Source organism: Gymnoscopelus microlampas (assembly GCF_963454915.1).
Source record: "Gymnoscopelus microlampas genome assembly, chromosome: 10".
NCBI classification, from domain to species: Eukaryota; Metazoa; Chordata; class Actinopteri; order Myctophiformes; family Myctophidae; genus Gymnoscopelus; species Gymnoscopelus microlampas.
Window position 1 is genome coordinate 36325388 of NC_139947.1, and position 15718 is coordinate 36341105.

The 15718-nt window shown below is 42.6% G+C and overlaps 1 protein-coding gene across 2 annotated transcripts in view; it reads left to right on the forward strand.

Moving 5' to 3' along the window:
• The window catches only part of esyt1a (extended synaptotagmin-like protein 1a), a 349848-nt gene that overhangs the window by 11603 nt on the left and 322527 nt on the right, over nucleotides 1-15718 (forward strand). For both annotated transcript variants that reach the window (XR_014601686.1, XM_084069519.1), the window contains exons 2-12: nucleotides 6815-6856; nucleotides 9954-10088; nucleotides 10417-10490; nucleotides 10597-10669; nucleotides 10771-10860; nucleotides 11294-11349; nucleotides 12199-12319; nucleotides 13208-13384; nucleotides 13986-14068; nucleotides 14730-14778; nucleotides 15387-15476. Coding sequence is in view for 1 of the 2 variants with exons in the window: in XM_084069519.1 (XP_083925645.1) it covers nucleotides 6815-6856; nucleotides 9954-10088; nucleotides 10417-10490; nucleotides 10597-10669; nucleotides 10771-10860; nucleotides 11294-11349; nucleotides 12199-12319; nucleotides 13208-13384; nucleotides 13986-14068; nucleotides 14730-14778; nucleotides 15387-15476 (990 nt within the window). In the remaining variant the exon portion in view is untranslated. The remainder of the gene's footprint in view (nucleotides 1-6814; nucleotides 6857-9953; nucleotides 10089-10416; nucleotides 10491-10596; nucleotides 10670-10770; nucleotides 10861-11293; nucleotides 11350-12198; nucleotides 12320-13207; nucleotides 13385-13985; nucleotides 14069-14729; nucleotides 14779-15386; nucleotides 15477-15718) is intronic.

Below are 15718 nucleotides of genomic sequence, written 5' to 3' on the forward strand. Positions count from 1 at the left end.
CTTAAACACTGTAAATCAGACAGGGGGGGGAAGGTGCAAACGTCATAATTTCTAACCCTAACCCTAACTAAAACCATGTTTTGTCTCTGTTCTCCATGATCCAGTATCTGCAAAGACGTCCTCTGGCGTGGCAAGACTAATGTTCTTCCTGACCGACAAGGGAAAGCCAGGGTCATGGTTCACGGCCCGGCTCTGTCTCCTCTACAAAAGATGTGGACTGCTGCGCAGCTGTATACCTCTCACTCATTTCCGCATTGCATTGGTGCGGCTACATTGGTCTAGGCTTAAACTTGAAGTTGCTCAAAAAGCAATGAGTGGCATGTACTGTATGAGGAGACGGTTAAATAGAGTCTGCATTCAAAAGTGGTTGGCAATGGCATGGGTTCATTCTGATGAAGATAGTTGACTTTTACGGATGCATGCTTGCATCCCTCTTATCTGAGCGGATAGGGAGTTACAGCACGCTGCTGTTACACACATATGTTATTAATCAGTGGTGATTACAGGGGCGTTCCGTTGCTAGGGGCAACCAAGGAATCTCAACCCTATAGTACACTTTCTGGTTAAGTAGGCTACACTCCTGAAGTACAGGATCAACATGGCTGTTGAACACACACATAGTGTATATATACGTCATTAATTGTAGGATGACCTCGTTTTAAGATGCATGCTTGCATTCTTTTAGTATAGCTTAACAATCAAATGCTGAGGTCCACAGCAAGCTGCTGTTACACATAGTTAGTACACTTTATTTATCATGAATGATAAACATTAGTTATCATTCATCATAGGATGACCTCATATACATATATATATTTATATATATCAGATTTCTTTAAAAAGAAATAGAATGTCCTTTTCGAATCCTATTCGCGGTGCAACATAGCAGTGGGCATCGCTTTACGATACCGTCTAGGACTCCTGAGTTCAGGAATCAACAGGTTTCTGCATTCATCAGGCCTGTTGAACACATAGTCTTAAGATGCATGCTTGCATTTGTTTAGTTTAGCTTTAACAATCAAATGCTGAGGAACTCCTGAAGCTCAGGAATCAACAGGGCTGTTGAACACACAAATGCATGCTTGCATTTAAAGCACTCCTGAAGTACAGGATCAACATGGCTGTTGAACACACACAGTATATATCTCATTAATTGTAGGATGACCTCGTTTTAAGATGCATGCTTGCATTCTTTTAGTATAGCTTAATAATTAAATGCTGAGGTCCACAGCAAGCTTGCTGTGACACATAGTCTCTTATCACATAATTTGTAGAATGACTTCAGGATGCGTGCGCATTCTATTTTAAGTCAGTAGCAGGTTTGCTACTTCACATAATATAGTATGACTGATTAAGGCGTTTTTAGGCTTGGCGTTGGCTTCCGTGTGTTGGGGGGGAATTCTGTTATGCACTCTCTGAGTAGCCTAGCTGCCGCTTGGCTGAAACCAGAGAGTATGCATTTATTGGTTTTGGGGGATTTGCTAAAGCATTCTCTGAATATATGCTTAGCAGGCTGCTTCGACAAAATTCAGTGAATATTCTCCCAAGAGTGGAGCTTTAACGCCAAGCTTAACTGTATTCCATTTGTGGCAATAAATGGTTCTTTATCTACTAAGACGAGAGTGTTTCTGATTGAAATGAAGCATAGCGTTAGTTCATGCAGGACACGGAAGTCGTGCACGCCAAAGCTGTAACCAGCAGTCAGTCAGCTGATGTGAACATCAGCTTTCTATTCCCCATTCACAGCCCAGCTGGTCATTACATCACACACTCATTATCCAATCACAGCTCATGCTTGAGCAAAGAGGTTCCTATAAATATGGCTTCATATTCTCTAGGTCTTTCTTGGTTGCTGAACCAATGCATTTTGCTAGCTCCTCCTCCACCCCAGCCTCCACCTTTTGATTAGAGTCTGCCATAGGCTCAAATACTTGTGATTATCATGTATATCTGCTTTGTTAGAGTCTGGCTTAGGCTCAAATACTTGTGGTTATCATGTATATCTGCTGTTTAAAATCTTGCTAGGCTCAAATACTTGTGTTTATCATGTATATCTGCTAATTCTAACTAATATGTTAATGTATTGCTTATTGTTGTCATTGTATCCCTATGGGGGATTTGCTAAAGCATTCTCTGAATATATGCTTAGCAGGCTGCTTCGACAAAATTCAGTGAATATTCTCCCAAGAGTGGAGCTTTAACGCCAAGCTTAACTGTATTCCATTTGTGGCAATAAATGGTTCTTTATCTACTAAGACGAGAGTGTTTCTGATTGAAGTGCAATGGGGCGTCGGCGTCCCCGCCCCACCCCAAATGGGAGAAAGAAAGAGAAAATGCTTATTCTACCATGTAACTCTAAAAGCTGCGTCTGGCCATTGTAAGGTGTTTGTCTTTTGGTGGGTCATTCCCAATTTTGTAAGAAGAGCTTTGTGAATGAGGCCCATTGTCTCCTAAATCTCAACAGTATTCTGAAAAACCTATGTTTCTATATCAGTGGTGGCCGCGGACCCCCATCAAAATATTTTGTTCCAGGGACCCCCAAGATTTGAGTTAAAAACGGTTCGCTTTAAATATATATATTCAAAGATTTGCACATTTTCACGATTTTTCAAAAATAGCAGATCTACAAGCTCGTAGCGCAGCACTCGGTGCCGCGCTATGAGCTTGTATATCTGCTATTTTTGAATAGCCCAAAGTGTAAAATAATGCTTTTTAGCTCAAATCTAAAAATGACACAGTTCCAGGTCTTAATGGTTTAATAGAATCTATGTATCAACCAAGCATTCACATGGTTGTGTGGTTCTGTTCAACTAACCTGAGTGGGGCTGTTGCTTAGTGGGTAGAGAGGGCATCTAGTAAACATAAGGTTTACCTCCTGATGCCTGGCAATGTGTCGAAGTGTTCCTGAGCAAGACACTTAACCCCTAGAGCACCCCCGAGTGCTCATCATTGATTGATTGATTGATTGAATACTTTATTAACAGTTTGCAAATAGTACAGTGGTACGATCATACAATGATGCTTAAAGGATAACAAAAAAAGCCCTAATGTTTCCATTGTGGTCCTGTGTATCTGAGCAACCATCAGCTGGGTGAAGCTGAAACTGAATTTCCCCCACAGGATTAACAAAGGTCCTCCCAGCATTGTGACATGAGTCAAATTGTACTACTTTGAACCCTGAACAACACTGACACACTATCCCTTTAAGGCTTAAAGGGCCTTATGGTCTACTCTAGACTCTAGTCTTGAGAGTGGGCCTCTGAAAAATGTCAGCATGTTCACTTTTCTGGGCTTTATTTGGGTTCATAGAGGTGTGACAATGTGCCCACTGGCACATAGAATAGTGAACTAAACATTCAAGTTGCTTGTAAACATATTGTAAGGACATTCATGATTATCTTGAGTGTTTTATTGGTGATAAAAGATCAAATCTTACATCCTCCCATCCCTACTTGTTAATGCCTTAATCTGCATGACCATATTCTACAAACCCTGTTTCTGATTGCATTTTAGGTGAGAAATAGGCCATGCAGTTGCTCAATGTTGATTCATTTGATATTTACAACGGCTAGTTTAAATGTTTGTAAACCGTGCTTAGGAGGTTTCATACAGTTACAGGAAAAAGCAACCGACTCGAGGACTACTTTCTTTTTCATGTATACAAGTCTTTTGATATGTCACACTACAAGATGGGTGACAAATCAGGCTAAAATCGGGCTTAAAATCGTGTAGTGCGTACAGGACTGGGGGTTCTAGTTTTAATAACACCCCTTAGCTATTCTAAAAAAACTGTAAACCACAGCCTCTTCTTGTGGCTTCTTTCTTTATAAACCCACAGGTTCCCTATTCTAAAGTTTCCTCCTCTTCACAGTTAGTTAAATCCATTATAGCCCACAGCTAGTGCAATTACAGACCCTATCATTAAAGAAACACTTCACCTATATGTTGAACCTTATCAAATAAGTTGTCCTGACTAATGCTCATTATAAGATGGGCACCATTTCCGTCTACTCACTCTTTGGTGGGCTATGGACAGTTCAGAAACCGGCCTACCAATGATATAATCGATGGGGATTCCAAGCCAGTAGTGTGTTCTAGGTTTTTTCTGAGGGCATACTATAATTATTCCCTCCCACGCGCATGGCATGTGCACACGCACATGCACGCACATGCACGCGTATCTACGTGAGCCGAATGAAATAACCGCTCTATTGTTAAGTAGTTAAAGAGCGAATTACTTCAAAACTCCAATGGCCAGCGGTCATTATCACCTCAAGACAATAGTCACACATAAGTCTTCACCTCAGACGCCACATTATCACACGAAAAAGGCTAAAAACTGAAGTCTACATTCTTGCTGCCCCCAGCCCATCCTCCTGCGTATCAGATACGCTTTCTCGGGCCGTTTTTGGATGGCTACGCTTGGCTACGAAAATGTTCTGCAGGTCAACAAGGTAGAACACACCACTGTTCCAAGCTAATAGAAACTACAGCCTTTATTTCCCTGGAAGGCTAGCATGCTAAAGTAGAAGCCATTGTTCTTACATCAATAACAATTAAAATAAAAATCTTGTTTTGAAATGACCAGAACTGACATCCTACTGCCACCCGGCAGTAGGATGTCAGTTCTGTTCAACATCAGACTGTTGAACCAGGCCTGATCACTGCCTGTCAGGCTGGCCATTGGTGTGGATTTACCTGCGGATGTTACCGCTCTATGTGAGCCTGTCACCAGGCTGGACATAGACTTTTACTTTTCCTGTGGATCTACCATGTGGATTTAACCTGTGAAAGATAACCTTGTGGACGTATGTGGTTGAACCTGACAAATACATTGATACTCTGTTTGCACTTCATCTCCTGTACAATGCACTGACACTAGTGCCTAATCTAATGTACATACCTGCTGCAATGTTGACCTACCGAAGTGCTCCCACCTTTGTGTTTAACCTTATGCACCTTATCTCTAACCTGTAACCTCATGTACTGTGTATGTCATGTCCATACTGGATTATGCTATGTGTACAGTATCTGTACAGTAGATATCTTTGATTTTTGCCTATCCTCGACATGTTCCTCTGTTTTCTTTCTTTTCTCCTTGCTCGCCCCCCCCCCCCCCCCCTCTCTCTCTCTTCTGTTTCTTTTCTCTTCCTGGAAACAACAAAAACGATGGAGCTTGTTGCTCAAAAACGAATTTCACCCTCTTATTTACACCTGTAAACCTGTGATGTGACAATAAAGATGACTCAGATTCTACCAATGATGTCACTGGAAGGCAGGTTTCTGAACTGTCCACACAGACCTCCTCTGAGACACATTGCGAGTAGACAGAAATTGTGTGTCTCGGGGGCAGGGTGGTGCAGTCCGTAGCGCTGTCGCCTCACAGCTAAGGTCCTGGGTTCGATTCCCGCCGGGGATGCTGCAGGCATCTCTCCTCTCCTCCACGTCATCAGTGCCCATACCCTAGTTGGGGTTGGCGAAAGGGCCTTTCTGTGTGGAGTTTGCATGTTCTCCGCATGTCCCCCTAGGGTAGGTATCCTCACAAAAAGAATGCAGTAATCCTGGTCTCTATACTGCCTCCCCCTGTTCAGGGGAAAGGAACTGGTTGGAATAACGTGTTCCTTCCACGCACTAAGTCCAACCAGGGAATCCAACCCTGTCAGGTGATAAGAAGCGGTCTGCTAACTCCTCATGCGTTGAAGGAAGCATGAGCTCAGTTCGGGGCTCTCCCCAGGCTGGCAGAGGGAGAGTAGCGCCCAGGATTACAAGCTTAGGCATTGACGCTGGGTGAAAAATAGGGGTTACGAAATCGTGGGGAAAAAATGTGTGTCTTATAATGAACATTACTGAGTAGCAATTATATCTTCTTCTTTCGTGTATCATCATCAGATGTCCAGCTCAGTAGCGTACAGCCACGCCCTCGTCTCGGTCCCACATCGAAGTGGCCGGCCTCCGAGGGTGGCTTATACAGGGGACAGACGGTGATTATGTGGTCAGCAGTCTGCTCCGGCTCCCCACACTAACATGCTGCTCTGTCCGCCAGACTCCTCTTCCTCATGGATGTTTTGAAGCATCCGACCCCAGTTCGTAGGCGGTTCAGCACCAATTATATGAAGATAGATTTAAAAATGGGTTACAAATTCAGGAGTTCTCTCTATCGCTTTAGGAGGAGTGTTGAACTGTACTTGGGTGCAGGAATTACAAATGCTTGAAACCTACATTCCCCTTTATGGCATAAATTAACTACAATGTCTTATTCTAAAATGAAGCAGTTACATCTCACTTCTCTCACAAAAACTATGGTCACCTAAAATTAGTTGAACTGCCCTGCCCTGGCTAAACCCACAGACCGAATCAACAGAAAGGGGAAACATTCTTTGCATGTCAAATGTCAAATGTGATGTACCGAGGGCACCCACATTCCCAGTGTACGAGACATGTGATATGCGTTTTGAGGCATGGAGTACGGAAGGAGATTATTCCTGACAAGGCGCTACAACTGTATCTGGACGAAGATGATTTTCATTTTAAAACACTGTTTTACAATGAAAACAGCTTGTGGAAGTAGCCAAACTGATGGCCTACTGTACATGTTATGGGGATTTATTTTTGTAGCTCATATCACCAAAGCCATAGCAATTCATCAGTTATCGAGATAAGTGTCAGCCAGGTTTAATAATGCAAGATGTCATTGCTGTCACTATGCTTACATCTAAAGACTTGTAGCTATTTCAGTGTCATCTCAGTTCACACTGTCTTTCCATGTTGTACGTTTAAGCAAGTTTACACCATGTCACTGTTTGTTCCTCTACAGGTCCACTTCCCTGATGTGGAAAAGGTTGAGTGGCTTAATAAGGTACGTTTTCTCTCTGTGTGTGTGTGTGTGTGTGTGTGTGTGTGTGTGTGTGTGTGTGTGTGTGTGTGTGTGTGTGTGTGTGTGTGTGTGTGTGTGTGTGTGTGTGTGTGTGTGTGTGTGTGTGTGTGTGTGTGTGTGTGTGTGTGTGTGTGTGTGTGTGTGTGTGTGTGTGTGTGTGTGTGTGTGTGTGTGTGTGGTTGGGTGGGTGTCCTGTGTGCACATGCATGACCACATGCACTTATGTTGTGGCCTCATTTCCCTGCAGCCTTGCAGCGCCTTAGAGTAGATTATCTAGCTATGTAATTAAGAGCCAGAGAGAGGGGCTCAGACCTCATATCTCAGGCACTCTGTAAACGGACGGCAGTCTGTCTCTCAGTACAGTAGCCTGCAGCAGCATCAGCACCGGACTGGCAACCCCCATGTGAACAGGACACCCTTCTGAAGGCGAAAATATAATGAAGTCTCTGACAAAGGCCCCTATTGTAGGAGGGTGGTCTACTGGGAGTCATCTTTCACGGCTCCTTTCCTCGCCTACGTGTGGTCAAATAGCAAACACCCACGCCTGGTGGGCTAAAGACAGATTATACCTCACTCCCAGGATTTCTTAACCTATTATATTCGACAATGTATATACTGTAGGAACTGGTAAGTGTGGATTGAATGAACCGATGTATAGTCAGAATCATGTGATGATTTGCATTTTATAGGCTGCACTGCGTCACTTTAAACCTCATGGGTATAATGTCTCACATTGTCACTGTCGGTTAGAAACCTTGTATCTCCCAATTTCATCTGTTTATGGGGGTTTCCCCCCATACGTGAATGCCCTATTTTTTGCCCTATCTTTGTTTTATGACATGTGTTACGCAAAATATACAGCATAATTCATAGGACTCCACTCCACTGTAGCTTGAAGCGGCAAAGAATTCAGGTCTGTTGCCTTCAGGGAATGACATATAGATGAGGAGGTTTAGCACCTTTCTCTCAGACCTCTCACACAGACGCTGAACCTATAACACCAGTGCACACACGACGTGAAGAGTGGTTACACTTTTATGCCAACTGTAAATTGCCGTTGTCGGGCAGAAACCTTGTATGTCCAAAACCTTTTTTACTTTTCAGGAAATGTAAAAAAAAAGGACCTGTGTTGAAATGGATCTAATGTAGTTATTATTATAGTCACAAGCTCTTGTTAATACCTTTCATTGGTTAAATATTTATAGAACCTAATGACAAACTTAACCACTTTGAACCTGGCATCCCCATGGGCAAATCTTTACAGATATTTCCACAAATTCAAAACATTTCGATATCTTTCAAAAAATGTCAGATCTACAAGCATGACATGTAAGCATTGCAATTCGCAACATGTTATAAGTTGCAAAAGTAGAAGATCTACAGCAGGGGTCTTCAACAGGGGGTCCGGGACCCCTAGGAGGTCCTCAGAGTTGCTACAGGGGGTCCGCCAAATCTCTGTGTGATAGGATCATTGTTTTTTACATTAACCACTTGAACCCTAGCTTCCCTATTCTAAGGACAACTTTAGCCGAAAATAGCCGATCTACAAGCTCACAACGCCTCGCAGGGCGAGGCGTTGTGAGCTTGTAGATCTGCTATTTTCGGCAAAGAGGGGAAAAAAGAGCAGACCAAGTACAGAGTGAAAGTTTACTAAGTATTGATGGTTTAAGTCGTTAAATGTCAGAAAATACACATTAATATGAATCCAACATCTATGAAAAGCTTTAATCTGCAACACAATTTTATGTAATATATAGTGGGGGTCCCTGCTTCATCTCTCTCTCAGTTAGGGGGTCCTTGGCCTGAAAAGGTTGAAGACCCCTGGTCTACAGAATATGGATATACAAGGTTTCTGCCCAACAGGGCTGAAATGGTGGTTGGTTTGGCCTTGAGTTATAATACCTGTTCAATATATGAAGACATGTGTACAAAAGAGGCCTTGCAGGATGTGGTTAAGATATTTTCAGTTGACTGTAGAGTAGCTCAGTTATAAAGTAAAACCTAATGTTATAAATGTGCTCTCTAGTTTTCTCATTAGATCTCCATGCTAACAATTAGCCTCCCGGAGTGAACAGTACTGGAGGGGGTTGCGCGTGATTAATAAAACAAATGACCATGTGTCCCAAAGAAGTATTAATGGCCCACTTTGTCACATTTTCTTCATTGCCCACTTTCACATTTCGTTTTTATTTATATCTTTATGAATACCCTTTCAACATCAAAGTCTGTGGTTGTGGCTTTAAGAGCTCTGACTTTGGTAAGACCTTGTAATAAAGCTTGTCATTTATTTTTATGTTGTATTTATAGTTCCCGTTTTTCATAATTACAAAATTAAAGAAGCTCCTTTCAGTGGTTAAGCATTCCCCCCAATTCTCAATCAATAAACATTTACCGTACATGAAACATCAGGAACTGTTGATTAATGGGTATGGTTGATCATTAAGGCATCTCATAGATATCTTGATAAAAATGTCCACAAAAGTGAGACCAGAATGTGAGGAGTCATTCTTTTATTTGATAGGAGCTCCTAGAGACAGCCTCGTGATCAGCATGCGATGTGAACAAAGTCTCCTGAACCCATTTTACATAATTTATACAGTTCTTGAGAGTGAGGAGGAGTATAGAAAGATAAGAGGTCTGGTTGGTGCCTTGGACAGGCCTTTGCGTGGCATGGCCATATTGTATAATTATGTAGGCATGCTAAAACTATTATAGAAACTCTTGTCCTAACATCAATGGTTGAGCTGACAGGTTAAGTTGTAGAGCAGTCCTTGTACATAAACAGCTGTTGGCTGGTTTCCAAGGCCAAATGACAGCAGCAGGAGTTTATGACTAGACCCCCTGCTGTGGAGCAGACCAGCCCAACACAACGGTTTAAACAGAATTAATTGTTCCACACACAAATGTATACGAAGTCATATTGGCATTTGAATATTTCCCTCACACTGATTTGTAAGAAAATATTTGATCATGCTTTTGCATTTTGTAGATTTTCTTATGTTGTCTTTTGGAAAGTTTTGCTTTCTGATACATTTATACAAAAATAATGATAATGAATGACTGGTTTCCTGTTCTGTAGATACTGCAACAGGCATGGCCGTTTGTTGGCCAGTATCTGGAGAAGCTGCTGGTAAAAACCATCGCCCCTGCCATCCAGAACTCTAACCCGTATCTGAAGACACTCAGCTTCACCAAGGTCAACCTGGGAGACAAGGTACTGTAGCGGTTTGACCTGGAGCTTCTCCTCTTGACATTCCCTGTCAAGAGTTTAGCAGGGGTATAATAGTACACTAGTATGAACTGCTCTGATCTTGCTTTAGTTGTGCTACATGCAGTTTTTATTGTATGTTATTTTAAATAAAGAAAATTCATATTGTACTATGTATAGTGAAAATAGCCTATCTACTGTGCATGCTCACAACGTGTCGTGAAACGCGTTGTATGAGCGTATAGATCTGGTTATAACCTATAACCTATAATGACATGCCCCAAAATAGGGGCACCAGAGTTCAAGTCGTTAATAGCAGCTGTTATGTTCGCAGGCTCTAAAGGTGGTCGGGGTAAAGGCCCACACGGAACACGATAAGAGTCAAGTGCTGTTGGATTTGTATGTGAGGTAACGTTTGCCGCTCCAAAAAAGATTACCATCACTGTCAATTCATATTTTCTATTTTGTACAAGCAATTGAGCTCTCTCTCTTGCTCGTCTTGTCCCGCCCGCAGCTATGCTGGTGATGTGGAGATCAATGTGGAAATCAGTAAATACTACTGCAAAGCCGGAGTTAAAGGAATCCAGGTAAAAGAGTGAAGAGGTATCGTTAAGTTAACAGATTCTAACATCATTCAGTTAGATGTAGTTATTGTCATTGACTACAGACTTCAACCTCCACTCTTTAGCTCCATGGGAAGCTGCGTGTCATCCTGGAACCTCTTATTGGAGACGTGCCTCTGGTCGGAGCCATCACCATGTTCTTTATTCGCAGACCTGTGAGTGTGGCACTATAATTCACCCGCCTCTGGTTTCATTCTGTTGCTGACGCTGCAGAAACCTCTTATCTCTGTATTTTAACTTTTTGTGTTTTTTTTCGTAAATGAATCTACTTGATCATACTACCCAGCGTCACACAAAAGCAAAAGTAACAGATCTGCAAGCTTGCGTTTCGAGCTTGCAGATCTGCTACTTTTGCTATTTTTGAATTTGAATCCTGAAAAGTAACAGTTTTGGACATATCCACCCGACAGAGACGATTTACAATAAGCAAGCAGTCCATTATTATTATTCATATTATTATTATTATTATTATTAGTAGTAGTAGTAGTAGTATCAGTAGTAGTGCTAGTAGGAGTCACATTAGATGCGGTACTAGTAGAAGATGTATAGGTGCTTTACAAATGTCTTTAATTCCATCTGCTATTGTAGAAGCTGGACATTAATTGGACTGGACTGACCAACCTTCTGGATATCCCTGGGCTGAAGTGAGTTCCAACTGCACCAACAACTTTATCATAACATATGCTGCTGGCGTTCTGTATATGTATTGCATTTTAATCTGTAATATTAAAGGACGACTTCACCCATTTACAACCTATCTTCGTTTAATTGGTCCTCACTAAGTTTCTTTAGAATATGGTACCGTTTTTTGTCTACTCGGTCTGTGTCTCAGAGGAGGGCTGTGGACTGTTCAGAAACCCGGGGCCGCCTACCGGTGACATCATCGATGGGGAATCCAAGCTAATAGAAACGGCACGCTTTCTATTCCTGGAGAGTTAGCGTGCATAATCATAATAATTGTTTGAAAGGACCAAACCTGCATACGTATGATGTCACTGGTAGGCAGGTTTCTGAACTGCCCTCAGCCCTCCTCTGAGACACAGACTGAGTAGACACAAATGGTAGCATGTTGTAATGAGCATTAGTGAGGAGGACCAATTATATGAAGATATGTTGAAAATGGGTAAAGTGGTCCTTTAAGAATCCACACATTTATATAGGTCATTTTTGGAAAATACAATTAAAGCATTGTCAGATGCATGTTGTCAACATATCAAATGCTCCTGGCAATGCTTTTAATGACAGATTGTCATTCATTTTTTAATTGTATTCCTCGTTTGGATGACTTTAAAGCTAACATGATCTCACAGAAAAATGTCCTCATCTTTAGCCAATGGCTACACCCTATTGGGGCCATCCTTGAGAATCTGGATCATGTTTTTGTACGCATGTTCATGTGGTCTTCAGCCAGTCTCTAGTCTCTATTTGTTCTGTTTGTCTGTCCCACCCCGTGTGTCATCTCCATTCTACACCACCCTTGCATTCATTTGCAGTGCCATGTCGGACACTATGATAATGGATGCAATAGCCTCCTACCTGGTGCTCCCCAACCGTCTCACTATCCCCCTGGTGGCCGACCTGCACGTTGCGCAGCTTCGCTCCCCTCTCCCAAGGGTAACAGTCTGAATAATGAATGGCCTGGAGCAGTGGTGTAAAGTAACTAAGTACATTTACTCAAGCACTGTACTTAAGTACAATTTTCAGGTATTTTTTACTTTACTTGAGTATTTCCAGTTTTCAGTACTTTTTCTTCTACTCCACTGCATCTCAGAGGCAAATATTGTACTTTTTACTCCACTACAATTATATGAAAATTAGTTATTGTTACTTTGTAGATTTTGGTTATTATTACTAAACATACATTAACTACTTCAGCCCTATTTAAACTTCAGCTATTTGAAAATAGCCGATCTACAAGCTTGCACAACGCGTCGTGATGCGACACGTTGTGAGCTTGTAGATCTGCTATTTTTAATAGATTTTGATAACTTTTGAAACATTCTGCATAATGAGTACTTTTACTTTGGTACTTTAAGTATATTTTGATACCAATACTACATTTTGATTTGACTTTTTACTTGTAACAGAGTGTTTCTACAGTACATTGCGGTATTGATACTTTTACTTAGTAAAAAATGTGAATACCTTTTCCACCATTGGCCTGGAGAGACAACGACCCACACAGACTGAAGCAGATCCAAACAGCATACTGTACACATACTGTACACATACTGTACAAATACTGTACACAGACTGTACACATAGCCACAAAAACACACAGAAAATCCAACACTGTGCAAACCTGCATGAGCCACGTTTTGTGCAAAAGCTTGATGACTAAGACCTTTGTTTGCCTCCTTGTGTATGCGTATGTATGTGTGTGTGCGTGCATATGTATGTTGTGTATGTGTGTGTGTGTGTGTGTGTGTGTGTGTGTGTGTGTGTGTGTGTGTGTGTGTGTGTGTGTGCGTGTGCGTGTGCATGTGCGTGTGCGTGTGTTAGGGAGTCGTACGCATCCACCTTCTGGAGGCTGAGGATTTGACCGCCAAGGATACAGTTATCAAGGGTTTAATCGATGGGAAGTCAGACCCGTTTGCCGTGCTGCGTGTGGGAACCCAGACCTTCACCTCTCATCACGTTGACAGCAACCTGAACCCCCAGTGGAGGGAGATGTATGAGGCAAGCGAGAGGGGCCCAAAGGCACAATATACCCCTGTGACTGAGCTGAAAGACAAATGATGTAGAGTCCGTTGCTTTTGATGAATGATTTGGCCTTGAATTGTAAGTGCAGCACCAGCCACTACATTGTGCGTTTCATAGCTCCAGATGGCCGTGTGGATGTCACCGTGCCCTTCATGCACGAAGTATTGACTTGTAAAATTGTCACGGAAACCTTGTTGTTTATCAGCTGTGGGCAGATTTGTCTCTGTTCTGCAGAAACAGGAAACTGTTTTCCGAGATAGGCAGGACTTATATTATGAGAACTGCCCCGATATGCAGTTTGTTTATCTCTTGGTCCTGCAGTATGCTGAAAATGTGCAAGATTTCAGGCATATGATTAATTGAAATGGAATGATTTTTATTTACAGCCAGGCTGAGTCAGCACAAAAGTTATTTTTTTCTGCTATTATGATACTGTTTTCATGCCTGTGTGTTATTGTGTTATCTGTGCTTGTATCTAATATATTTGTATGTGTGTGTGTGTGTGTGTGTGTGTGTGTGTGTGTGTGTGTGTGTGTGTGTGTGTGTGTGTGTGTGTGTGTGTGTGTGTGCGCGTCAGGTGATTGTCCATGAAGTACCTGGTCAGGAGCTAGAGGTGGAGGTGTTTGACAAAGACCCAAACCAGGATGACTTCCTGGGGAGGTACAGTAGCTCATTCATTCATTCTCTCTGTATGTGCTTCTCATGACATATCCATCATGGGCCATGATGATCAGGTGCGCGGGAAGTACTTAATAGCCAGGGGGGCTGAGCGTCGGGGGGAATCCGCTTGACGTATGCACGCGCGCGCAGCGCGCGTGCATGCGTCCCGTGCGCACGCGCGCTTTTTTTCGGGTCGAAAAATGTGCGGGTTTGGGGGGGTTTTGGCACTTTTTTTCCTTTACTTTATTTTGGTTTTAGGATTAGGGTTAGGGTTAGGTTAGGGTTACGTTATTTAATCTCGTTCTCATAAAAAAAAAAAAAAAAAATCCCTTCCCATCACCAGGGGGGCTGCAGCCCCCGTAGCCCCCCCCTTCCCGCGCCACTGATGATGATGCTGCACAGTTATTACTATTCCTCTTCTCTCTGTCTTATAGTTACTTTTGATTACAGTATATGTCTGTCTGTCTGTCTGTCTGTCTCTCTCTCTCTCTGTCTCTCTCTCTCTCTCTCTGTCTCTCTCTCTCTCTCTCTCTCTCTCTCTCTCTCTCTCTCTCTCTCTCTCTCTCTCTCTCTCTCTCTCTCTCTCTTCTTTCTCTTTTCTTGTCTATCACTCTTCTTCTTTATTTCTCTCTCTCTCTCTTTCTCTCTCTCCCTCCCTTAGGGTCAAGGTGGATCTTGATATTGTAAAGAAGGCCAGACTTGTGGATGATGTGAGTAGTAATGCTCATGTCTAACCACTTAAACCCTATATATACTTTCTTAACCAGGCCCCCCCAGGGGTCTATACTAGGCCCCCTCCTTTTCCCCCTCCACACCAAAGCTCTTTGCTAAAAATAGACGATCAATAAGCTCACAACGCGTGGCAACGCGACGGGTTGTGAGCTTGTGATCTGTTATTTTCACCAAATGTTCGCCTCCCAGAATAGGGGCACCGGGGTTCACGTGGTTAATTGTCACGTGATTCTAACAAGATGTTTATCTCTACCTTTAGATTTAGATGATCTCGAGTGTGAAAACATTCAGTGTTTCCGGTGCTAAACCAGGAAAACACACCACTAGAACACATTCATATTTCTTACCCCCCTTCTGCTGTACTGTGAAAGTGCTCGAGTACTGGTGCAAAAACCCTGAAATGATCCTAAGACTGCAGTAATCCTTTGTTTGCACAGTATGTGCATGCACACTTCACGTGCGCTCCCTTGTGATCGGCTCTGATCTCACCATCGTCAAGTCAGCCTTACCTCGTCTGTCCGGACTCGGTGGAATTATCCGGACCAGATCAATATGTATCTAATCACCCCTCTGTTTCCCCTGACAGTGGTTCGCTCTGAAGGATGTTGCCACTGGCAGCGTTCACCTCAGGCTAGAGTGGCTCTCTCTACTGCCCTCTGCTGCCCGACTCTGTGAGGTGGGTCTAAGCACAGATCTTTTATAGAGTCTTTTTTGGTTCTTTGGTTCCACCACTTTGGCTCTCAAAGTGGGGTCCAAGGACCCTCAGGGTTCCTTGAGGGGGTTCTAAATGGACCCTTACAGGTCTATAACTCTGAGAGCATACAAACAGAACCACATTTGATTCTGTTTGTATGCTTTCAGAGTAATGATGGGTTCTTTTGTTTGAGAACAACTGTTTTATAGTTCACTTGTTCTGTT